This window comes from Aythya ferina (assembly GCF_964211825.1).
Source record: "Aythya ferina genome assembly, chromosome: 1".
Taxonomy (NCBI): domain Eukaryota; kingdom Metazoa; phylum Chordata; class Aves; order Anseriformes; family Anatidae; genus Aythya; species Aythya ferina.
The window spans coordinates 127894224-127920888 of record NC_140296.1 but is presented as its reverse complement, the minus strand read 5'-3'; the positions used below and the strand labels follow the sequence as shown (position 1 = coordinate 127920888).

The 26665-nt window shown below is 40.6% G+C and overlaps 1 protein-coding gene and 1 long non-coding RNA gene across 5 annotated transcripts in view; one reads left to right on the top strand and one right to left on the bottom strand.

Moving 5' to 3' along the window:
• The window catches only part of LOC311431342, a 59997-nt gene that overhangs the window by 18147 nt on the left and 15185 nt on the right, over positions 1–26665 (top strand). The window contains exon 1 of one of the 3 annotated variants that reach the window (XR_014689361.1): positions 11800–12235. The exons of 1 other annotated variant lie outside the window; for it this stretch is intronic. This is a non-coding gene — a long non-coding RNA (uncharacterized lncRNA). Of the gene's footprint in view, positions 1–11799; positions 12288–26665 lie in introns of those variants that run through there. One more of the 3 variants, XR_014689362.1, reaches the window with a different exon arrangement.
• Positions 3012–26665, bottom strand: part of GALNT8 (polypeptide N-acetylgalactosaminyltransferase 8) — a 34418-nt gene continuing 10764 nt past the window's right edge. The window contains exons 3-12 of one of the 2 annotated variants that reach the window (XM_084508559.1): positions 25893–26181; positions 24136–24302; positions 22849–23032; positions 21067–21276; positions 16836–16950; positions 10007–10192; positions 8559–8696; positions 7583–7678; positions 6836–7003; positions 3012–3791 (exon numbers count right to left, since the gene is read on the bottom strand). In XM_084508559.1, coding sequence (XP_084364685.1) covers positions 3621–3791; positions 6836–7003; positions 7583–7678; positions 8559–8696; positions 10007–10192; positions 16836–16950; positions 21067–21276; positions 22849–23032; positions 24136–24302; positions 25893–26181 — 1724 coding nt within the window. In that variant the 3' untranslated portion in view covers positions 3012–3620. The remainder of the gene's footprint in view (positions 3792–6835; positions 7004–7582; positions 7679–8558; positions 8697–10006; positions 10193–16835; positions 16951–21066; positions 21277–22848; positions 23033–24135; positions 24303–25892; positions 26182–26665) is intronic. The other variant, XM_084508560.1, reaches the window with a different exon arrangement.

The window sequence follows — 26665 nt, the reverse complement described above, 5'->3', positions numbered from 1 at the left end:
GAAAATACAAATTCTTTTGGTAAAGTTTGTCATACCTAATGAGGCTACTTTAGCTTTTGACAGATACATTTCTCACAGATAAAATTTAATCTGTCATCTAGTTAAAGATTGATCATTGATTCTGACTGGATTGCTCTTGATGCAAGAAGAGTATTATACTGCAATGGTAACACATGTGCTTGTTTCAAAAGGACTAGTTCTGCAGTGAGAGTGGGAAAAGGAAGAAATAATTTTAGGTGGGAAAAATCAGTCAAAAACATAAATGAAAACAAATATAAATGTTATTTTCACAGTTCCCCACAACATTGTTGGTCAGAACTAAACAAATCCCCTGGTGCAAGCTGAAAAGATGTTCTGTTCTCTGATTTATTTTCCATTTAAAGAGATTGTTGGTTAGTAGTCCATTAAATAGCTCCTGCCTCTAGACTGATTCTTCTCCCTGTTCCACCAAATATTGCAGAAAAACTTATTATCCCTTTCTAGATCTTCCTCCAAAGCTGTATTTATATCAAAATATGCAGTAAGGTCAAGATTGCTTAAGCACAAAACCAAGGAGAAAAGCTTTATTATGTACGTGCTGCTATGGCTTACTTCACAGTGGTATGAATCTCAGTCATTTTGTTGATATTTGCTTTGAATTAAAGTTTCCCTTTCCTTTGCATCTGAACACTCATTAAAAACTTCTATGTTATTATTTATCACTTGTTTTCCTCTGTTTAACACATGACTCACGTGTCATTCTGCAGAAGCTGAGGTGACTTTCTGCATTTCTGAACATTCAGCTAATGACTGGTTACCAGATCAAGAAGAGATCCCATTCACTTACTCATTGGACTTCTGCGGCAAAGTTTTGGTAGCAGGGGGGACTGCAGGAGGGGTCTCTATAGGAAAAGCTGAGAAGCTGCCCCATGTTAGAGAACAGCCAGTTCCAGCTGGCTCCAAAAGGGACCCACCACTGGCCGAAGCTGAGCCAATATGTGACACTTCTTATACTTCTGTGAGACCATGTTTAAGTAAGGGAAAAATGGCTGTTAAACATCAGCTTGGAGAGAGAACTGAGAACATGTGCGAAAACCAGGCCCGCAGGCACCAAGATCAGTGCAGCAGGAGGGCAGGAGGTGCTCCAGACACTGGAGACAAAGTTCTCCCGCAGCCTGTGGAGAGGCTCCTGGTGGAGCAGGCTGTCCCCTTGCAGCCCATGGGTCCCACATGGAGCAGATCTCTGGGCCAGCCTGTGGAAGGGAGCCCATGCAGGAGCAGGGGGTCTGGTGGGAGCTTAGCTAGCCATTGCACTGAAACCACCACAGCTACAGTCATAGGTTCCTTCTCATGACACACCATGACATACAATTTCTACACCTACTCTTGACTTGCTGAGAAATCATGCAGCACTACCCTCATGCAAAAGTATTCAAAGTATATCAAAGTATTATTAGTGAGAGCAATGTATTACTGCTGTAGCACCAAAAACAAACAAACAAACAAACAACAACAAAAAACACTAAGTTGTTCTTTATGTCTCACCAAGCATCACCAGAATGCACTAGTCAGAAAATTGAGTTATTCTCTTGTGGCTACTGTCTTTCCTGTCTGCTAAATTAGCCAAACAGTTTCATTTGTGAATGGGCTTCAAAAAAACAAGACAATGCACACTTGAGAGAAACCAATATATTAGTGTATTTGAAGTGTTTCGGTTTTTTGTTGATTCTTGTGTATAACTGTTGGCCATACATTAAGAAACAGAATATCCAGACTTTCTGGAACATTTTGATGTTTTCCAAACTCTAATTTCAGAACAAAATTGTTCAAATGCCTATTACATTTTGGTTGTATTAAAGTGGCATATTAAGATGAAGAAATGGTTAAGTGAACACTTTTTATTTACTATCACCACCAGCAGCAAGCCAGATTATATTCTCAGTAGTGCTGGCAAAATTTCCACAATCTTCACTGTGCTTTCCAAATTGCTAAATCCTTTGGCTTTGGTCAGACACACTGTTGAAGATGCAGAAAAGCAGCAGAGCACATATAAAACATTTTCTTTGGTGTCTGGCTTTGACACAAAACATGGGAGTAAGAGTTAATTTCAGTAGGTTAAATCCAATCTGGATAAAATGTATCACTTTTAAAAATCAATTTTCAAGGGAAAAAAAAAAAATAAAGCCACCAAAGATTTTCTTTTAAGAGTTTCTCCAATTCCAGACCTGAATATCAGGGATAGATGGTTCACACCAAGTTTACCGAGAAATCATAGAATCATAGAATCATAGAATCATAGAATCATAGAATATCCTGAGTTGGAAGGGACCCTTAAGGATCATCAAGTCCAACTCTTGACACCGCACAGGTCTACCCAAAAGTTCAGACCATGTGCCTAAGTTCACAGTCCAATCTCTTCTTAAATTCAGACAGGCTCGGTGCAGTGACCACTTCCCTGGGGAGCCTGTTCCAGTGTGCAACCACCCTCTCTGTGAAGAACCCCCTCCTGAGGTCCAGCCTAAATTTCCCCTGCCTCAGCTTAACCCCGTTCCCGCGGGTCCTGTCACTAGTGTTATCGGAAAATGGAAGTCATATCAATTCATGAGATTATATTCAAACAAACTCTGAACACATTTTCTAATCAAATAAAATGCTTGGCACTTTTTTGATAATGAAATTACTTCAGGCTGAAACTGTGTATAGTTTCAGTGAGTTTGTTTTGCAGGAGTTCCCTTTAACAAATAAGCGTAGCTTCTAGGAGTGGTTACTCTAAGTAGGACAGCCAGTTCCTCCTACCCCTATTTCTATACTAGAGAAGAGGAATTCTTATTGAGTCTACCTGGAGTTTGCCTCTCATTAGCAACTCTGACTGTATTTTACTTGTTTTTTTTCAACAGGCATACACTACTGCACTGGCCTTATATTAGTTTGCAGAAACTACTGAATTAAATCCCCCTTAATCCACGCTGTTAGCTGGCTCACATAAATCAGCTTCATGAAGGTATTCATAAAACAGCCTTAGTGTAGCACACTGCTGAAAATAATAAACTTTACTGAGAAAATGATTCATGTCCAGGTAAATTATACAGAAAGAAAATGCACTTCATTTCACCAACTAGCATGAACACATCATGACAAGAAGTATTGCATTATCTTCATCACCCAAGAAAAATTGTCCAATTCAGCCTAAGATAAACTCATAAACTGTGATTAAGCAAGAAGCCTTAGACCCATATTTTTTATTTCTGAATATTCATAAGTTACAAAGTGAGAGACCTTGTACCTGCTCTACATTAATGAGCAGAGGTAAGCACTTCAAAATGACATCATAAATAACTCAGGTGGGCTGAAACACTTTTAGGAGTAACTGCTTCTCTCCAGTGATGACGAAACAGAGCAAAGACAATTCCAGTCCTAGCCAAAGAAACTCATGGGTAGGAGTGGGATTGGCAAGGACACTTGGCAAGGGATGCCAAGAACACAGAGAGATGAATATGTACCTTTGCATCAGTAGACGACAGCTATTATAGTAAGTAACACATTGTAAAAACCCTTTCTATCAAACTCTTCAGTTCACTCCTTTCAGTGCTGTGTTATGAACATAGCAATTTCCAAAGAAAAAGATCCTCAGTTGAACACTGTCACTGCTGTATCCTGTGTTCCACATCTTTGGTCTTTCCCCAGTCCTTTACTGTGTGTTGAATATTCCACCTTTGTCCCGTGCAGGTCTGCATTACAAGTCTGTATGTACCTGTATTGTCTGCTGTGATTTCAAGGCATCTTTTAGTGTTTCTGTTGATTACAGCTGATCCCTACAAAAGGAAAAAAAAAGAAAATATGAGAGAAGATGTGGGCATTTAAATTTAGTGCTTAGTCAGAAAGTAATTGTCTTGGCCTCTACAAATGAGTCTGACAAACACTGCTAGGTGACAGATATAAAAGAAAAATTTTACACTTGCCTCATGCTAATGACACATGACAGTTTTTGGTACCCTTCAATGCCTATTAAATATATTTAGAGATTTATTTTGTGTCTGCTTTTCAGAGTTTTTCATTCTAGTGTGTTTTTGTTTTTGTTTTTCCTTTTACACTTCAAATAAACATTTTATTACATTATAAAATAATAGAATCATAATCATAGAATCATAGAATCATAGAATCATAGAATCATAGAATCAGTTCCAACCCCCTGGCCATGGGCAGGAACACCTCTCACTAGACCAGGTTCCTAAAAGCCCCATCCAGCCTGGCCTTGAACACTTCCAGGGATGGGGCATCCACAGCTCCTCCGGGCAGCCTGTTTCAGTGCTTCACCACCCTCATAGGAAAGAATTCCTTCCTAATATGTAATCTAAATCTACCTTCCTAATATGTAACCTAAATCTACCTCACAAGAGCACAGCAGAGGGGGAGAATCACCTCCCTCAGCCTGCTGGCCACACTTCTTTTGATGCAGCCCAGGATAAGGTTGGCTTTCTAGGCTACAAGGGCATATTGACAGCTCATGTTGAGCTTGTCATTAACTAACACCCCCAGGTCCTTTTCCTCAGGGCTGCTTTCAATTCATTCTCCTCCCAGCCTGTATTTGTGCTTGGGATTGCCCTGACCCAGATGCAATACCTTATGGTTGGCCTTTTTGAACCTCATGATGTAGATACAAGCCCACTTCTCAAGCCTGTCCAAGTCCTTTGGCATGCCATCCCTTCCTTCTAGCATGTCAGCTGTGCCACTCAGCTTGGTGTCATCAGCAAACTTGCTGAGGGTGCATTCAATCCCACTGTCCATGTCACTGATAAAGGTGTTAAACAGTGTCAGTCCCAATACCTGCCCCTCAGGGACACCAGTCATGACTGATCTCCACCTGGACATTGAGCCATTGACCACAACTCTGAGTGTGACCATCCTATGAATTCCTTACCCAATGAGTGGTCCATCCACCAAATCCATATCTTTCCAGTATAAAGACAAGGATATCATGCAGGGCAGTGTCAAATGCTTTGCACAAATCCACACAAATTATATCTGTTGCTCTTCCCCTATCCACCAATGCTGTAACCCCATTGCAAAAGGCCACAAGTTTTGTCAAGCACAATCTTCCCTTAATGAGGCCATGTTTGCTATTACCAATCACCTCCTTTTTTCCATGTGCCTTAGTATAGTTTCCAGGAGGATCTGCTCCATGATCTTGCCAGGCACAGAGGTGGGACTGACTGGCCTGTAGTTCTCTGGATCTTCCCTTTTAAAAAGAGAATTTTTTTAATTTTTTTTTTTTTAAGATAAAAAGTCTTTTTAAAAATGGGGGTTATGAAGTTCCCTCTTCCGGTCAGCAGGAACTTCAACAGACTGCCAATTCTTAACACTGTATCCTGTTTCTAAATAACTCGTAACACTGCATCCTATTTCTCAATAAAACTAATAACAGATAAAAGAATAGTCATCCCTTATCTCTAAGTTAGTATTTCAGTTTTAACTGTTGTGAATGGAGTGGGATGTGATTAAGTCATCTCATTACACTGGAAACAAGGATGTTGACAAGTAGCTGGGCTCCAGACCAACAGGATCTTAACTGGCTACTGTTTGCCAGTTGTTTCACTATGATAATGCTCGACACATATGAGGAACTGAAAGTTTACTTTTAAGGTGGATCTTAATCTTCCAGAAACACACCTGCACTTTTTTCTAAGTTTTATGGTTACAGCCCAGACTAAAGATAAAAGAAATTCCATATTCGAATTTCTGGAGAACATGTAGATCTGTATTATTTGTTATACTTCACTGGAACTTTATTATTTGTTATACTTCACTGGAACTTACTTTGTCTTTCACCAGTTCAACTTTATTCTCTACCACTCTTACTGGATTTGTCTCCTGTTTAATTTTTCACTGAGAGGGATATATAGTAGACATTGCCCATACATTACATGTAAAATTAATTAACTACTAATTACATAAGCTAATAAGGTTTGAACTGCCTGACAAGGGTGAAGATGCATGGCTTCCTTTCCCACCTCTCCCTCCACCATTGCTGTTGCTGCCAGTTTATCCTCCCCCAGCACCATGACATACCATGGCTGTATCTCTCCTAGACTAGTTGACTAAGCAGAAGGAAGAGGTACTGAATACAGAAGATGAAAATATCACTGAGGCTCTTAAGCGTGTCAGCATCAGCTAGCATAAATACTGCACAAATGGAGACAACTGAACTTTTTATAGCATGAAGACTCTAATGGCCAGCTGTAACCAGAGCACTGAAAGGATGAACCTAGCCTGATCTCTGGCTAGGACTTCCATGCTCAGACACTGTTACAGATGAAAGTACTGGAGAGGGTGCAGGATGTGGTGTCTTCTCCCTTAAGACCAACACGTCCCATGAGAAGACTGGGAAGACAGATGGTGGATAGTGGAGAGGGTTCATGATGCACAGTCAGACCAAAAACAGTAGAGACTCCCGGGCTTGCATATTTCCTACCTTTCAGCTGAGCTGTGAGCAAGTGAATGTTTTTAGTCTTCTCAGTTAAAAATTAAAAACCTTTATTCTTTAACCTTTGTGTAACAGGCTTAAGCCATCTGATTCCACCCAGGCAGACGAGACAGATGGACAAATGTAAGTGACTATGGTTCAGATAACAAGTGAGGACTGGTTAAATTCTGGTAACTCAGTCAGCATCTGTTGTGTGACCATTCACACACCCCTGAGGACTCAATCAACTTCACCTTAGCTCTTGTAGTGACACCTGCAAGTCTTGAAATTGAGGCAACACTATTCAGAGGCAAGCTGCTTTGCAATGAATGTGTTTAAGGGTTCCTCATAATGGGAAAGCTTATCAAAATGTGGGGGCATAGAAATGCAACCTACCTGCTTAAAATCCCAGTGCAAGTTCAGACCTTTACTCACAGCTATGTCACATTGCTCTAAAATTGGCAGGTCCCCTCTCCCAGGGTCTGTTACACATCGATCAACTGCATTTAGTCGGGCACGTAAACCTCCTATGTACATTTCTCCTGTGCTGTGATAAAACAGGTGCTGAAAGGCAAGGTGACACCACTGACAGTGAATTAAAGTACTAAGGAAATCTCATCAGCACATTGATAGAATACAGTTCCCAAACTGATATTGAGCGACATCAGCTGTACAGTACCAGTACTCACTGATCTCTCAGTAATTAAACTAGGACAAATGTGACACCATACGATATCTTTCTCCTGTGATAATGAAAAAAAGCCAGATGCTTACTCCTGAATGGTAACCCTCAGCTTCCTACCCATGGAGAGACTATGCAGTGAGGTGTGTGGAAGAGCTCCATCTCTCTCCCTTTTAATGCACTGATCTTCTGTCAATTAACAGGATCAGTATCAACATAAGGTCTCACATTTTTCAGTAAGGCTAAATCAAAAACCTTTAATGCACTCAGATATCTGCATGAGCCTGCTCTGCTACCAGTTGGATTGGGGATCAGAATTTAAAGAAATAAAGTTTAATATTTTCCTTTCAAAAGCATAGAGAGAATAGTCCTGAAGTACCTTTTTCATGCCCCTTTGAGAGCTGAAAAGGAACAGTTAGCAATACCTCACATGTGAATATCTGTTCACTTGTTTGCATTACCTGTGGTGAGTATGCATGACAGGGATACATAATTGGTGTGTTTCCAGGGACTGGACCTTGATCAATACAGATGTCTTCTTTCAATGTGTTTTTCATCTACAGAATAAAATACAAAATTTACCATGAGGAACAGCAATTCTATTTTTGACCTCATCACTAATTTTAAAAACTATCCTAAGAGTAATGTTACTTTATTCAGAGCTCAGTATTGAATCCCGAAGTGGGAAATGTAATATGGTTTTAGGAAAAAAAAAAAAAAAAACACTTTGAATTACTATTGTAGAAATTATTAATAAAAGTAAAAATCAAAAGCAAAATCTAAGGTACTTCAAAGGCTTATTAACATTGTGTAATGTTGCTCCATCTCAGAAATCATCAGGCAGCTCCAAACAGGTGTGTACCACTGCCCAGCTCCAGCCTGGGTCTAGAAACTGTCTAGCTATATTAAGAAGCCACTGCAGCCAGGATGCTTAGTTCTCCCTTTTGTAAAGAGGGAGAACTACTGCAATTATATATATTGCTGTTCTCTAGAACTATTGCTAAAATATTTTCAATTCATACTTTCATGTTTTTCAAATTATCCTGCTAACTGCTGCAGAAAAAAATCCATACAATCCAATCCTTACTGTTCTACTTCATGGAAAAATGCAGGTACTTACAAGAAGTTGTTGATCTATTTTTGTTGATCAGTTGGTAAATTTTGCATATAGTAGAACAATGCATATTAAGCACTTTCCAAAATTACTTTTGTGTTCCCATCAGTACATATACAATAACCACAGTTTAGAAATTCTAGTTTGACAACTAATATGAAAAAAGATGTTTGAAAGCTTTAGTGTCTAGAAAGACATGCTAAAAGACTTTTTTAAAGTTTCTAGGGAAACATATTACAATCAGAAAAACAATGTTTGCAACACTTCTTCCTAACACTAGAGTTAATGTGTTGTTCCATACTTGAAATAGATTCAGTACTTACTGTTCCATAGCCAACAATGTTGGGAAGAAATCTTAAATTAGGGTAAACATTTTTTATGTACCAGTCAAAGCCTTTACAGTTCAGTTTTTTCCTTAGCTCTTTTCTGGAAGAAACATCTCCATAGTCTATTCCAGAATTCTGCAAGAACACCATACTTAATTTCAGAATATAAAAGTCATCTGAGAAACCAGGAAAAACACAGACTTATTTCTCCATATTTTCTACTAATGACATATAAATTATATTCAAAAGGACATTTAAAAAAAAATCCATGCACGTTTTTAAGCTTCAGAAATTCAGAACTTGTTTTGACTAGAAGTACCAATACACTGATGAAAAACAAACATGTTATGATTTCATACATATAAAGAATATCAAAGTAGTGAAGTTTGACAGAGATAAGTCCTACACAAGAATTTATATCCAGTCTTTCAGCAGTTTTCTAAAATGCAGTCTGAGGCCTGAATCAGTTAGCTTAAGAATTTCAACATCCCAGAGAAAAGTGATTATTAAAAAAGAACAATTTTCACACAGGTTTCATTCACTGTGAAAACTGTTATGTATGTTACAACTAAAAGCTTAGTTTTTGATGACTACCATATTCAGATGAAAAAATCCATATTTTTATTGTAAAGGTTAATTAATGGGAAAGGGAAATGAATTATTCTGAAGCTTTAATTTATAGTATATGACTATATATTTTGATTTGTTTCTTTAATATAAGGAAAATACAAGTAGATGGGAAGCTATTCTTCCTTTGTTAAAGATTCATAAACCCACTAAGGGCAGACTGGGAAAATTCATACAGTTCTTGTTATTAACCAAAGATGTACAGACTCAAATGACTTGACAATTCCATATCTTCAACAGTTTGTACAGGTTAAAATCATATTCAGAAGTACTGAAGTTAATTAAATATATACGTATATATATATAAAATGAATAAATAAAAGAAACATAATTAAAGGACAGATTATTATTAAAGGAAAAATAGCAGCGTAAAAATGTTTTTCATGAACAGAAGGAAAAAAAAAAATTGAACAGTAAATGACTTCACAAAGTGAGAGGGAACCAGAAAGTTCAAACAAAGAATCAAACAGGGACCTACTTTTATAAGACTTACTTCATAGATCTCAATGAGTGTTAAGAACACCAAGCCAAATGAGAAGTCAATATACTATGATTAACATGAATGAACCACTTTATGAGTGGTGCCTGATGTAATTCTCACTGCTTTCTTAGCAAAAGAGGAACAAGTCTATGATCATGGCTCTTAAATGTCATCCATACCAATAATTAGCACCATATCAATATTAATAACTTTTTTTTTTTTTTATTAACCACTCTTATAACCATGATAGCTTGTCTCTTCTCCTGTGGCCATATGCTCTTATTTGACCACTTTTAAACCCTCGTTATCAGTTTGAAACATAGGAAAACATTGCCACCTCAATTGGAAGATTCCATGCAAAGTAGACCATGTACTTGTATTCATCCATCCATACTTCCGCTACTCGCAAGGCATTGCGTTTCAATGCAATACTCAAGTCTGGCAAGTAAGGCTTGTGAGCTCTTTCCAAATGAGCAATTCTCGAACAGGGCAGTACTTCTATTTTACCTCCACACTGCCAGGCCTGGATCAAGAAGAGAGAATGTCAGGTAAAGTTTCCTATTTCTTCAAGCTGTATGCATTTTTGTTAAAATGTTCCAATTTTTGATCTCCCTATTCTTTCACCAGATGAACTGCCATGACCTCAACATTCCAAGTTATATTTCTTGAGTGAATGAGAATTTTTTAATACCTCTCATTTCTACTGTGTGTAGCCCTATCACAAGTCCAGGAGAGCAAAGGAATGTTCTTTCTTTCTTTTATTTTGCCATCATCATCAACAGAACTGCTCACAAGTTTCCTGTTGCAAGGCACTCAGAACCACTTCAATACTCTAAGGAAAACTGGTATATGCCTCCAAACAGTCTCATTAGAAGCTAGACTGCTAAATACTGTGGTGGATGTGGGTCTGAATCAGGAACTCTCAGGAGCAGTGACATTGCCTGGAACATCCTGAGAACAAAATTCATCCTGCAAAATCTTATATGTTAGGAAGAATTAAAGGGGAAGAAAAAAATCCAGTGGGTTCCTGGAAAATACGTGCATGGCATTCAAAGAGGTACCTAAGCAGGCTACAGCCAACACTTCAAAAGTACCAAAGTATCCAGAGCAAACATACCCAGCCTTACTATATATGAACCAGTGAAAGTTTGGAAGCTCCTCAAGAGGCCAGAAGCTATGCTAATCTAAACTCAAGCTTACTAATTAAGATTCAGAACTAAACATAAAAAGAACTGTAAGAACATGAGAAAATGTCCATACTGGACCGAAGGTCCATCTAACCTATTCTGTATACAGGAAAAACTACAAACTTACTCCTGGAAAAGTGTAAGAACAAGCCAAATACATGTTACCGCTCACAGTCCTCACTTATTTTCAGGCCAGGGGACTTTGTGCTTATTTCTGTGATTCACTGGTGTTTACTAACTCTGACTAGGTTTTTCTTCAATAACTCTTCAGTACTCTCATGAATGACTGAAAATTTTTAAGACCCACCATACTGTTTGGAAGGAGATCCACAGATCTTCAGCTGGGATAGTCAAGTTACTCCTCTCTCTTGTTCATTTTGAACCTGGTTACTACTGTCTTTCAAAGCCCCCTAGCTTTCATATTTCTTTAGAAAGATAAGCACTATGGTGTTTTTTAATCTTCTCAGGTTTCCTAGAATATCTCCATCCACCATTACTTTTCAAAAATACTTCCTAATGGAATTTTTAGTTCTGTAACATGTTCCCTAATAGCTGAAGACACTCCAGATAACAATATTGGGGAGGGGGGGGAAGTCATACATTCTTGATTTGAAGACATCTGAAGTTGAAGAATACATTACTTTCTAGGGGACATGGACCCTTCTGTTGTTGTTTTAAGAATTAAAGTTGTGCTCTTGCAGTGGAAAAATCCACTAACCTTGCATATTCAAAAGTGATTGCACAGACATAGCAGTGGGGACTATGTTAAGCAGATAAGGGGACAGTGGAAGGTCCCACTGTCCCAAAATAAGGAGGATGACTTAAAAAAAAAAAAAAACAAACAAGACAAGCAGTTGCAGAATCATCAAGAACAAGAAGCTACAAAATCATGGGCAAAAAAAAAAAAAAAAAAAAAAAAAAAGTAGAAATAGATGAAATTAAGGTTGGTCAAATAAAATTGCACATACAGGGCATTGTAACAAGCAGTGCGTAGTTCATGAACCTGTAGCACTCAGCCAATGAGGAAACAAGGAAGGAATCAAGCGTCAGGTAATAGGGAATACAGGCCTTTGATACACTTCTGCTGTGCGCTCCTGCTTGCCGAACGCCCACCATTGCAATCATGAATGAAAATGCTACTTCACTGAGATCCTCTCCTGAGCCTTTGTTATTGGCTGCAGATTGTTTCTCACAAACTGGGGGCTCGCCCAGGATCCAGTTGCCTTCAGGAAAGCTTTATTACCACTACAGCAGGAAGCCATGCCCCACTGATTTCAGCAGTCCTGTGCCTTAATGACGGTGGTTCTGCAGAGAGCTGACAAAGGAACTGCGACTGGTTAAAAAGGCAGGATCGGTGAAGAATTGGGGAAGAAAGGAAGGTAGGCACTCCAATTTCAAAAATTGACCAGGTAACTCTGTGCACACACCAAGGTAAGAAATACTAAGTTTGCCTTGGGGATTGGGTAAGACTTGCGTGAAGTGTGATTGAGACGTACGATACGAAGCAAGTGTGGAGCCCCAATCTGCAGTTCTGTAGCTCCACAAAGGGTATGGCCAGAGACAAACAAAGTGAGAGTTAAAAGAGAGAAAGGGTCTTGTGGAAATCTAGTATACAGTACCGCCGTGCACGGTAAAGTGCTCAGCAGTACACTTCCATTTTCTAGAACTGGCGCATTAATGTGTGGTACCCTACAGGAGGAAAAATTTCTGCAGCAGCACACTGAGAACGGCTAGGAAAAATAGGAAATAAGGGTTCCAGGAGACAGGGAGATATCCCTAGGACAGTGCCTACCAATAGTCCTCCAGGAAGAATGGTAAGAAATTGGAAAAAAATAATCCCAAAACTAGAGGAAATAATAAAATGTTTAAATACTGTGTATTAATCTAAACAAAGGAATCAACTGACAGAACAGCAGTATTTTGGCCTAAATATGTGTCTGATGAAAATTGGTTTTGCCAGGCTTTGAATTTATACAAATGATAAGACTTTTTCGGAGGAGGAATTGTTATGCTGCTTGCTGTGTGCAGCGGGTAAGTCAGTTTTTATTGAAAAAGGGCCATGACCAGGAGAAAGAGGAATCAGAGGGAAGGACGGGTTGATTGGAAACCTTGGATAATTTACACCCTCACCTTCTTACCCCCCCCAATCCTAATCCTGTCCCTAGAGAAAAAGTGCACTCTAGTCTCTGTCAAGAATTAGAACAACATAGAAGAGAGATCGAGAATTTCCACTTCCCTGATACTAACACTACTAACACTCCTATGTATTGTCTTAGGGAGGTCCCAGTGGGACAAGGACAAATAGGTTATGTGAACCCCCCCCCCCCCCCACACACACACACACCACCAGCAGAGAGATTAGGAATTTTAAGAAGGAAATGAAGTCTTTAACTGAGGACTCTACAGGACTAGCAGAACAGTTACAATAGTTTCTAGGGTCTAATTTATATTTGGGGCAGGGGGGAGAATATTGATCTTGAGTATGTTACTCACTAGAGACGAGGAGGGGAATGATTAGGCAGGCAGCTATGCAAGAATGGGAAAGAAGAACCAAACCTCCAGGACAAGGAGTAATTCCAGAAGACAAGAAATATCTGTTTGCTGACCCCAACTGGAATAATATCCCACAACACAGAAATCATATGGGAGACTTAAGGGATATAATAATAATGGGAATTAAGGAAGCAGGAATAAGAGAGCACTTGGGGATGAATCCCGAGGACCCAGCAGCCCAAGGGTTCCTGAAAGTTCATCTTCTGCCTAAAGTCTGGCTGGATATACAGAAAAAGCTCCAGAAGGTAGAAGGATGGAACAGTCGCTGGAGACCCTCCTGTGGGAGGCCCAGAAGGTGTTTGTCAGGAGGGTAGATGAGACAGAAAAGCAGAGAGCGAAACTAATGGTCTTCACAGTGGACCAGGTAGTGAGGCAGAGGGTTGGAGATAGACGAAGAAAAGTTTCAGGGAAGTCGGTCCCAGGAAGGAAGGGAGAGGAAGAGAGAAAAAAGAATGGCAGGCAAGGAAAGCTTGCCTTGTTTTACAGCCTAAATCCTAGCAGGGACAGGCTTTGAGAAGATGTTTAAGTGTGGCTGGGCCAGTCACCTCAAACAGGAGTGTCCAGAAAGGAAGAAGGAGGAGAGATTGCTTGCTGTTATAAATTCAGAGTAGGGGAGTCAGGGCTTCTCAGAAAGCTGGTCCACATCGAGAGGCCTTGATAAATATAATGGTGGGACCTAATGAAGAAGTTGTATTTAAAGTAGATACTGGGTGTTGTTTTACCCAGCTGGGCAGCTGAGCTCTGCTACAACTGCATCACTCCCCCTTCTCAAAGGGAAACAGGAAGAAAATACAGTGGAAAGCTCTCAAGGATTGAGATAAGGGAGATCACTCAGCAATTATCATAATGGGCAACACAGACTCAGAATAGGGAGATTAATAAAATTTATTACCTATTGCTGATGGGCTGGAGCAGTGTGAAACAAAAAAAAGAAAAAAAAAAAGAAAAAAAAAAAAAAAAAGAAACAAGCTGGGTGCGCATTCTCGCCATCCACCCTCTTCCACCTCCTCCCCCAGGCTGGCATGGGGGGGCCGGAGTGAGGGCTGTGGTTGGTCTGTAACACTTCCTCTGCAGCTCGTTCAGGGTTGCTCTCTCTTGTTCTCTGCCGTGGGGTCCCTCTCACCGGGTGCTGGTCCTGTGAGGCCTTCTCCATGGGTGGCAGCTTTTTGTGAGCTGCTCCTGGTATGGGTCCATGCTGCAGAATCCATCCATCAGGAGCAAACTGCTCCAACACGGGTCCGCCATGGGTGGCAGCTCCCCCAGGCCCCCTGCTCCTGCGTGGGCTCCTCTCCACGGCTGCAGCTCCGGCCCAGCGCCAGCTCCTGCGGGGGCTCTCCATGGGCCGCAGCCTCCTCCAGGCCACATCCACCTGCTCCACCCATGGGGGGGCTGCAGCGTGGAGATCTGCTCCATGTGGGACCCATGGGCTGCAGGGGACAGCCTGCTCCACCAGGGGCCTCTCCACAGGCTGCAGGGGAACTGCTGCTGTGGTGCCTGGAGCACCACCCTCCCTCCTTCTGCACTGACCTTGGGGGCTGCAGGGCTGGTTCTCACTCCTCACTCTCCCAGCAGCTGTTGTAAAGCAATTCGTTTGTTTGTTTCCCCCCCCTTTCTTAAATCTGCTCTCAAAGGAGCGCAAACAACATCGCTTGTCAGCTCAGCTCTGGCCAGAAGCAGGTCCCTTTGGAGCCTGATGAAACTGGCTCTGATCTGACATGGGGCAGCTTTTGGATTCTTCTCACACAGGCCACCCCTGCAGCCCCCCGCTACTAAAACCTTGCTACATAAACCCAGTACACTGGGGCAGCTAGGTCATCACTGGCCCATAAAGTATCAGAGCTTAAATTAACTAATGAAACCCAAAAGGTGACAGGGGCAGAAGGGACTGGGATAACAGTGCCACTTTTTGGGGACACCAAGATAAGATTAAGGTATAAAACGACCACTGGGCAATTATTGTATGTACCCAAGGCAGGGACTAACTTGTTGAGAAAAGATTTGATGATGAAATTGGGCATTCAAATAGTAAGTTTTTAGACTGGAATAACAGTATCAATTAAGTTATTGACAGAGGTTGATGAAAAAAAAGAGAGACCCTGTGGTATGAGTCAAGGAAGGAAATAGAGGAAGGCTTAATATCACTCCCTGAAGACAGGTATGCGGGGAGGATATAAGGCAAAAAATCAGAAGCAATACCTTATCTTAATAGAAGGACAAATTGGTATTAAACAAAAGGGCTGATCAATGATGGGTTATTGGAGCCATTCTTGTCTCCCCTTAACACTCCTATCCTGATGGTAAGGAAGGCTGACTGTACAGATCTAAGAAAGATCAACGAGATAATGCAAAAGTGGCACCTGTGATTCCAAATCCATACACACTGATGAGCAAGATCCCACATGACTGTAAGTGGTTTAGTGTGATAGATTTCAAAGATGCCTTCTGAGCCTGTCCATTGGACCCCAAGAGTAGAGATATACTTGCCTTCAAGTGGAAAGACCCTGAAATGGAGCAGGAGCAGCAATACAGATGGACAGTTATACTTCAGGGGTTTACAGAGTCACCAAATTTATTTGGGAAACTTCTAGAGCAGACTTTGGAGCAATTTCAACCACCAGAAGGGATGCTAATGTTACAATATGTGGATGATCTTCTATTGTCAGGACAGGAGAAATATTAACTGTTTTACATCAAGGGAGTCATTGGGGAGTTCAAGCAACGTGTAGCACTGTGCTATGGAAATATGTATGTGAGGGAATATATACTCTGGCTAACCAAGTATGCAGGGTAAATAAACATGACTATTATTGGCAGCCAGCTTAAAGGGGGGCAAGAACCAGGAATTTGACCCTTCAAAAGTGTACAGGTAGATTTTAAAGAACTACCTAGAGTAGGTAAATTTAAATACATATTAGTCTTGGTCGATCATTTGTCAGGATGGGTGGAAGCTTTCCCTTCAGTATCTGCTACACTGTGAATGCGGTAGCTAATGTAATTCTAGAACAGATAATCTCCAGGTATGGAATTATTTAAAATATTGACTCTGATCAAGAAAGTCACTTTACATCACAAATATTTCAAGGGCTAATGTGGACTGTAGGAATTACAAGGGAATTTCACACTCCTTGGCATCCTTCCTCTTCTGGAAGGGTGGAGCGGATGAATCAGACAGTAAAGAAGTAAGTACTGATAGTACTGGAAACTTTGACATTGGGGAAAATTTGATTTTGTTGTTGCCTGGTTGGGGTTGGCTCAAGCAACTATTTGTTAGTACTATAGTAATAATGGCAAATGTTGGAAAAACTTGAGTGGAAGATGTGAAGAGGTGCAAAAACAATAGGGATAAGATTTTTTTTTTTTTTTTCCCAAAAAATTGCATACTAATTTTCACTGCTTCTTTCAGAAAAAGGTTAAAAAATGGCTTACCCTCAGGCCAAGTTCAACATTTTCTCCTCCATATATATGCATTCCACCATCTAGTACACCAATCTCACCCAGAAATTTTCTGTCTGCAGCAAGAATCCCCATTATAGATGGGCTCCTGTAGTATAAAACAAGCACAGTTGGAAAGAAGCAACAGTGATTAAAACAAAATAAATTCAACTGGCCATCAAACAAAGCTTGAACTTCCAAAAATATCCAAAGGAGAGTAACAGGTTAACTTCAAACCAAAATGTGGATCAGCAGAGAGGAATCTGGAAGAAAACAAATAATTTTGATCAATGGTCTAAAAAACATGATCTAGTATTGTTTAAAGAATTAGTTCTATTTTGAGGAGAGATGTAGTGGCAGTTAAAACAAGAAGAAAGAAATCAAGTTAAACTGGAGTGAGGAAGAGTAAGGTTAGACGTTACACTAGAAAAACTTACACAGTAAGACACATTGCTAAGGGGGATCATGAAATTGCTATCAACTGTGGTTTTGAAACAGATGAGACAATTGTGTGGCAGGAACAATTTCACTGCAGATGAATCCAACCTAGAGACTAGGGAAAAGGGGACCGAAGGTGGATTTGGTCCTCTTTTGATATTCCCATCCACTGTGACCAAACCCATTTCCATTTTCTCCCATCCAAAAACTGTGGACCTCCTCTCCGAGCTCCCCAACACAAAACCATTCTTTAAGCTACCAAAGAGGAAATTGTAATTACTCTGTAGTTGTGACCAGGGAATGATCTGACACGGAGTGCAAGAGGGCCTGACAGTAGAATGAGTTCAATTGAATGGAAGTAGGAATGACATAAAGGAGGGAAGATTCCCTTGTCATTAAGAAAAGAAACAATGCTCAGGAACCATTTTTGGCAAACAGCACTTGTACAGGGAGATGAACCAAACACCAGGTTAAGGTGCATGGTGACAGCACTCCTATGGCTCGTGCTGGTGAAGGTATATGTAAGGAATTGTCTTGTGTTGCATCTTTGGAGACTCTTTGTAAATCCATTTAGGGCAGTAGGACTTTTTTTCCAACGTGTTATTCATGGAATCTTTTCGTATTTAAACAGAAGCATGTTTAATTTGCCTCAAGCAGTACAACAAAAAATCCCCAGTGCTACAGTTGGCTTTCTTTCTTTCCATTCTCCTGTCAAACAATTACTGTTTACTATAGAATGTTTTTAACACATTACAGAAACCAGTTTCACCTATAGCTTTTTGTCTAGGTATCTGTGCAGTTTTATCTCCAACATTTAGTTAGAAGGCATAGTAGCATACAAATATCTGCCATGATTATATCTTATCTGTTACCAGTTGTTTTTTTCTTTTAATATTGTGTGGCAGAAGGTTGTTAAGAGCTAAGGGACTATCAAGATCACTCAAAATCCTTGTAGAACAAGGAGACAGATGTATTCAAGTATATAAGGAACTGGCTGGATGATCACACTCAAAGAGTTGCACTCAACAGCTCGATGTTCAGGTGGAGATGAATGGTGTTCCACAGGGGTCAGTATTAGGACCGACTCTGTTTAACATCTTCGTCGGTGACATGGGCAGTGAGATTGAGTGCACCCTCAGCAAGTTTGCTGATGACATTAAAGCTGTGTAGTGTGATCAACACACCGGAGGGAAGGGATGCTATCCAGAGGGACCTGACAGGCCTCATGAGGTTGTGCAATGCCAAGTACATGGTCTTGCATCTGGGTCAGGGCGATGCCAAGCACAAATACAGGCTGAGTGGAGAATGGACGGATGGGATCCACCCAAGGGTGCTGAGGGAGTTGGTGGATGTGATTGCTGGGCTGCTTTCCATCATCTGTCAGTGGTCATGGTCATCCGGAGAGGTCCCACATGACTGAACGCTTGCTAATGTGATGCCCATCTATAAGAAGGGTCGTAAGGAGGACCCAGGGAACTACAGGCCTGTCAGCGTGACCTCAGTGCCAGGAAAGGTGATGGAACAGGTCATCCTGAATGGAATCACACAGCATGTGCAAGACAACTAGGGGATCAGACCCAGCCAGCATCGGTTCATGAAAAGCATGTCCTGCCTGACCAACCACATCTCCTTCTATGACTGGGTGACCTGCCTGGTGCATGAGGGAAAGGCTGTTGATGTAGTCTACCTAGACTCCAGCCAGGCCTTTGACACAGTCTCCTATAGTATTCTCTTGGAGAAGCTGGCAGCCCATGGCTTGGACAGGTACACTCTTTGCTGGGTTACAAACTGGCTGGACAGCTAGGCCCAGAGAATAGTGGTGAATGGAGTTAAAGCCAGTGGGAGACCAGTCACTAGTGGTGTTCCCCAGGGGTCAGTGTTGAGGCCCATCCTCTTTAATATCTTTATTGATGACTTGGATGAGGGAATTGAGTGCACTCTCAGTGAGTTTGCAGACGACACCAAGTTGGGGGAAGTGTTTATCTGCCAGAAGATAGGAATGCCCTGCAGAGGGACCTGGACAGGATGGGTCAGTGGGCAGAGGCCAGTGGGATGAGGTTCAACATGGCTATGTGCAGGGTCCTGCTCTTTGGCCAAAACAACCACATGCAGCACTACAGACATGGGGGAGAGTGGCTTGAAAGCCGTGCAGAGGAAAAGGATCTGGGGGTGGTGATTGATGCCTGTCTGAACATGAGTCAGCAGTGTGCCCAGGCAGCCAAGAAGGCCAACAGCATCCTGGCTTGTATCAGGAATAGTGTAGCCAGCAGGACCAGGGAGGTGATCGTCCCCCTGTATTCTGCTCTGGTGAGGCCACACCTCAAGTACTGTGTTCAGTTTTGGGCCCCTCAGTGCAAGAAAGACATCGAGGCCCTGGGGCATGTCCAGAGAAAGGCTACAAAGCTGGTGAAGGTCCTGGAATACAAGTCCTGTGAGGAGTGGCTGAGGGAACTGGGGTTGTTAAGTCTGGAGAAGAGAAGGCTCAGAGGAGATCTTATTGCCCTCTACAACTATCTGAAAGGAAGATGTGGGGAGCTCAGGCTCAGTTTCTTCTTGCAGATAACTATTGATAGAATTAGAGGGAATGGCCTCAAGTTGTGCCAGGTTTAGGTTAGAAATTAGGAGATATTTCTTCTCAAAAAGAGTTGTCAGGCATTGGAATGGGTTGCCCAGGAAAGTGGAGGCATCACGGTCCCTGGGAGTGTTTAAGGAAAGGTTGGATCTGGTGCTTAGGGACATGGTTTAGTGGGTGATATCGGCAGTAGGGGGACAGTTAGACCAGATGATCTTGGAGGTCTATTCCAACCTTTATGATTCTATGATTCTATGAACGTAGCCCTGAGATGGACTTGCGGGTGCTGGCTGCTCAGAAGCTCAACATGAGCCAGAAATATGTGCTTTCAGCCACAAATCACAGGGATGGAGCACCTCTCCTATGAAGACGGGCTGAAGGATTTAGGGTTGTCCATCCTGGAGAAGAGAAGACTCCAGGGAGACCTTATAGCAGCCTTCCAGTACATAAAGGTGGGCAAGAAAAGATGGGGAGTGACTCTTTGTCAAGGAGTGTGGTGATAGTACAAGGAGTAATGTCTTAAAATTAAAAGAAAGAAGATTTAGATTACATATTGGGATGAAATTCTTTACTCACTGGGTGGTGAGGGACTGGAACAGGTTGCCCAGAGAAACTGTGGATGCCCCATCCCTGGAAGTGTTCAAGGCCAGTCTGGATGGGGCTTTGAGCAACCTAGTCTAGGGGAAGGTGTTCCTGCCCATGGTAGGAGGGTTGAAATTAGATGATGATTAAGGTCCCTTCCAACCCAAACCATTCTGCGATTCTATTATTCATCGCAAGCTGGTTGCTGATACCACAGTACTTGTGACCATCTTCTGTTGAATACATAAACTAATCTGAGTGTTTAAGGAAGATGTGAGAAACACAAGGAAATAGACTGGAGCCTAGCAGTAAGAGTAGGTATAACAGCTATATGCATTGTGTTCATGTCTTTTTCTTGGTTTTGTGTGATGCTTGAACAGTAGGGGTTGAAAAATGTTGCCAAAGATTATTTTTATTGTGCATCACTCCAACAACTCCAAAGAAAGAAATAAATTGAATCTATATGAGTCTTCACAGCGCAGATATGTGCTTGTCTGGCAAACTGGTATACTGAGACTTTCAGGTCTGCTGAAGAATCATCAGTTACAAACCAACTATCTAGTTACAATGTGCTTTATAAGTTTCTATCCCACCACCCATGAAACAACCGTCTCAAATGCTGTTTGTACTTACCGGACTGGAGCTGTTTCATCTTTAAGAGCATACCATTCATCTGGTAAAGGTTCATAAAGGCACCAGAGTGCCCAGTCAAATCCATCTGCAGCCACTGAATACTGAAGAAGCTCAAAGTCATCAAAACGAATATTGTCAAATACTGGTGATATTATAACAGTGCGATCTTCTTTTATTCGAGAGGTTAAATTTTTATTTATAGGTTCAGCCCTACCAAAATGAATGAACAGTCTATTCAGCTTGAAAAAGATGAAATCTGTTGAACAGAACTACATTTTACAACTTATTTCAATAAAACTGGGTTAATTAATTTATTTAAGCCATTGAGTTTGGCCTCCAGGAAAAGTTATGTACCAGTCTTGGAGCACTACTAACATGATTTTCTAATTTTCTAATGCTGTGGCTCAGTTCTCCCTTACATTAGGCAACTTCTGAATTTGACTGTCACTAATTATAATAAACATAAGTTCCACACAACTTGCTGAGTTTACTGCTATCCTGGACTGCATCTTACAGGTTCTAGAGAGTATTTACTATCTCCATAAAGAAACAAAAAAAGAAGAGAAAAAGAAGAGAAAAAGAAGAGAAAAAGACCCTGAGAGATGCTGTAAACCACTGATCATTCCCCCTCCTTCCCTGTGCCTTGATGGCATAGCTGCTGTATGATGGAAGGGCTGACCAATCAATGAACCACTACAGTGGAAGAAATCTCACAGAAGATAGGCAAGGACTGACATAAAGCTCAGAGAAGAATATAGGGAGTGACCACAGTGATTGCAAAGGCAATTAAACTTATCTCAACATCAAGGACCTTTGTATGAATGAGTTTTGTTGTAGATAAATAGCAGTATCAGTAGAGTGGGGTAACTGGTTATGTACATGTCCTTCCTAAAATAATAGTAGGAAGTATTATCTTCCCAAGCCAGCCAGATCAATATCAGGGAAGTGCATATGTGGCTCAGGCCAACATAGAAAGTGAAAATTGAACACCCAGCAAAATTAACTTTGAAGAGAGTAACTGACTTGAGTTGTCTTCAACACAGGAATTCTTTCCAAGCAGATGGGGCCCTCTAGCATCTTGATGGTGGGCATATAGGGATCAGTAATGTGAATCATGTTCGTATTGTGATTCAACTGAAACTGAATTTGAAGTTCAATTGAAATTACTATATTATGCTTGTGTTGTGACTTCAGTATAGTGCAGTATCACTTTTCTAAACAAAATTCTGTGTAAGGCCAAAAACATTCAAATAAGTAAATTCAGAATTAAAACATTAAACACGTCTCATGTCTAGTATCTAAAAGAACCTGGTCAGAGACTTTTATAATCTGACAAAGAGACAGCCTTTTTACTGGGTCTCAATTACTGCTAGACCTGGAAGAACTGACCTTATTTTTCCCTCCATACTCTTGCACCCCAACCTGTCCAAAAGAGTTCTTAAAGCCATGACTAGAGGCCTTCAATATTACCTTTAAGACTGTAAGAAATAGAGAATATCAGTTAGCATGTTATCAAGGGAGAAAGAAAGATCTGGACCAAAGCCATTTTGGCCCATGAAGGACTGAGAGAAAAACCTTTTTACCAGGAAATGAAGCAACATGGACAAGAGTCACCCAGTGTTTCTCTCCCTCTCAAAAACAGATGACTTGTTGGCTGTTAATTAACATGTGGCAGACCAGAAAGGAGAGCCATATACAGATGTTTGTCCCAGCTGCACACTTGAACTCCTTGTCCACCACTATCTCCCCATGTCAGAAACCCCTCACTCTTAGTAGTCTTACCAAGCCATGTTCACTTCAATATGGGCATCCAAAATTGCAACAACATCTGCTGTTGATGCCTCCCAGCCAGAAATCCGGGCTTGTGTTAGTCCTTGTCTTCTCTCATGTCTGACAATTTTCAGCAGTCCAGGATGTTTTGCATTGTAATTTTTTATCTGTGTTTCCAAAGGTCCTTTCAGATCATCTAAAAACGTCCCACACATTTCAATGATTTTTAAAAATAATAACAGGGGTCATCAATATTTAAAAATGGAGAAGATCATGTACATAACAGCTTTTTAGCTTCTCACAGTTCCAGATGGAACTGATTTGTTCTTTACAGTAGAATAGCTAAAATTATTCAGGTACTAATGATTTCAAGAGGCTTATTTTAAAATGCAGTTTTAATTCCAGGAGTATGATTATGTACCTAAATTTAATTTATATAGAGTGGTATTGTATGGTTTCTAAATTTTACACAAATGCATCAGTATGTACAAACTTTATTAGACGTATGCTATAAAAGCAAGTAATTAGCTGTCTTGGTGCAGTAATTTATGTGTGTATCATATTGCTTGTGGAAAGGAAAAGAGAAAATAAACAGTCCTGAAAATGTGAAATGGTCCTGCAAAAGGTGTAGGCATGCCAACTCCCTTACCAAAAGAAACAAATACATGTGTATATAGTGTTAGAGAGAAGGGATGGAAAATTTGGAACCTCTTAGCATTGTTTTTGAAATTCATTTGAATTCTTGCTGCATCCAAACTGGCATGTTTTTCTAGCAGTTACAAACCTTAAAATTGAGAAATCACACACAACTCATTAGGCAAGGAAGAAAAAGTACCCCTAAGACAAGGGGCATAACCATTTCTTATAGATAATCTTACAATGCCTTGCTCGATTCAATTTTAAGAGCAATGATGCATTCTCTGCTTCCCTTAGGACTATTTTCCATAACTCAGTATACCGCTCTTCAAGGAGTTATTTCAGATGCCTACAGAAATAGCTATTTTAACATACTCTTTTTTTTTTTTTTTTTTTTTTTTTTTGTAATTTGTCTTATGAGCCCACAATAACAAATTTTTAACTTCAATTTTTAACCTTTTTCAAATACTTGCAGAGCATCATGCTGTTCCTTATTAGTTGACATTTTCCAGACTACTAAGGAGGTGTGTTTTTTCTCACACACTCAATTTGTGTCTTAATTTTGAGCAGCCTACCCTGTGTGTATACTAACGGCCACCAACATTCATTTGACACAATAGCAGCATACATTTGCAAGACTTCTGCCTTCCCCGGGTCACTTACCATTTGAACTGTAATCATCTACTAGGATGATTTCTTTCAATAAATGAGCAGGTGTTCGATTAATTACACTAGTAATTGCACGTAAGATGATTGACAGTGCTTCATTCATAAATATAAGTACAACACTAATTGTTGGAAGGTCTTTGGGATATGTCTTCTCTTTACAGCTGTAATAGAAGAACAATTTTAATACAGTTTCTGAAGAAAATTAGAGAAACACATCTGCAGGAAGTCAGACCTGCGATATTGGACTTAAACCATAAGAATGAAAAAAAGAAGACCCAAATCCAAGATTCATTATTTGTTTCAGCCACATAGTGCTAACTGTTCATTCCCGCTAGAGGAAACAACAGAGCATATCTGCATTCTCAAACTGATGGTTTAATCCCCTTAAAAACATGTTCATGAGACTAACACAAAGTCCTTCTTCTAAGATGTTGGAGGGGAAAATACAGTCTGCATGAACTGTGTAGTTATGTAATACAGTCCTCTGAGAGCCAGGCTTGTGCTCTAATGAGACCTCTGAAGTGGTAATCATGCATTTTTGTTGCAGTTTCCTTAGCTTTATTGTCCATTAGTACAAAAACCTGAGTGAAAAACATCTTCAAAAGGAGGTCTTCACAAGTATGTCTTCCTAGCAAAACAGAAGAGTACCAGGCACTGCACCTGATTTTAGGACCACACAGACCAATCACGAGCTTGCTTTGCTGCGGCACAGCTTTGCAGTGGTTGCTCCAGCTAGTTCTCCCCAGAACAATCCCCAAGCAGGGTGAGCATTGTTCATATTGGGGCTGCCTCAAAAAGATCTGTGGTTGGCACAACACTGAATGAGGCCTGGCTCCCTTGTCCTTCTCTCCACCACTTGCATGGCAGCTTTTTCCCCTTATACAATTCCACACATCCACAATCCGAGCACTCCAAGAGACACTGCACAGAAAGACCCCCAAAACTCACTTGAGAAGCTACCACACAATCCTCACACTACTTCAGCCACTGTTAACTGAGAAACACATGTGAAACTGACATTATGCATCAGAGTTAAAGCTTGATGCAAGACTCAGAGGACACCCACAATCAAGGGCAACAGTCTGCCCTAGATGGAACCAGCTCCAAGCAACAGGATCTGGAACCAGTTGCACTATTCACCTTGAGAAAAGGGATTTGTCCTTCTCTTACACAGGAGCTTAGGGGAACCCCATTTACCTCCTTAGAGAATCATTCCTGTCTATGTCATTACTGGTGGCTGTTAGACTAACCTGCTCTTGAAATCTTCCAGAGGGCTGCCAGTAAGACAACTCCCTTTTAACCAACAACGTGACATGGTTAACTCAGGCCCAGTTTGCAACCCATTTTACATGTCACATTATTTGAAACTGTCTGTCAGATTTCATACAAGGATCTATAGGTACTAAGATGTAGGCTTTCAGTATATTTGTGACATTCTTCCACATTTATACCAGTTAACTCCAGTGAAGTTTAATATTAGATTTTGCAACAAATCATGTATCTTATCATACGATGCAGAAAAATGTGTTTCCTTTTTGAACAGATACTCATTCCTAATAAGGTTTCTAATGGTTACTTACACCAGCTCCCATAGTACCACTGGTCTGCTTAAAATATATATTTTTTACTGAGTTCAAGAACCAACTAATTTCTAGAAAAATACCTTACAATAACTTATTCCAAAGCAATGCAGATTCTTTTCTCCTTAATTTCATGTCACCTTGTCAATGTTGAGAGAGCTTATACTGTACCTGGGAGATCTGGTGTCTGTGATAGGTCGGTCCAGAGGCAGATGATCACTGATATATACATTATACCCATATTTTAAGAACAGCTCCTGTGCAACAGTTTGTTCCTCTTCACTTAAATCTGCACCCCAGCGTTTGAACAGAGCTGAGTCTGGGTACAGCAAATGATGTACTATCTTCTTTTCCTCTTTCATATTATCAGCTCGGCGTACTTCAGTCTTGGAGATATTTTGCAGCTTCTGATCATGTTCTATTTGTTTTACTTTCTCATGGACCTTCTCCAGTGATTTAGCTGATTGAAAATGAAAGAGGATTGATTATAACAGCAGTTGAGAACACTGTCCGTTTGTATTGATTTTACATGGCAAGGTTTTGATAACAGTGTTAAATCAGTTAAACCTGCCGGTGATAAAGCAGCACAGCCCTTTCTGGCTACTAACATGTAGTTTGTAAGAAACTTGAGGTTAGGACAGTAACTGGGAGAGTTTAACAGGCAAACCACAGAGAGGATACTGACAAAGAGTGTAATAACTGTGGTGAATTTGTGTTGTAATATGGTAAAGGGACAAGAGGTAGACTGTGTGTACTTGTCCACCTCTGTAGGTGTTGTGATGATGTTATGTTCACTTTGGTGTGGATAATTCTTTTTGTTGATTTCTGTGAAGCGTGTGAAGATTGTGTGATGAATGTATATATTCATCATAATTTTTAAATAAATTTTTTACAGATGCAAGAGGTAAAATGTACTGTGCTTACATGGCAAGGTTTTGGTAGCA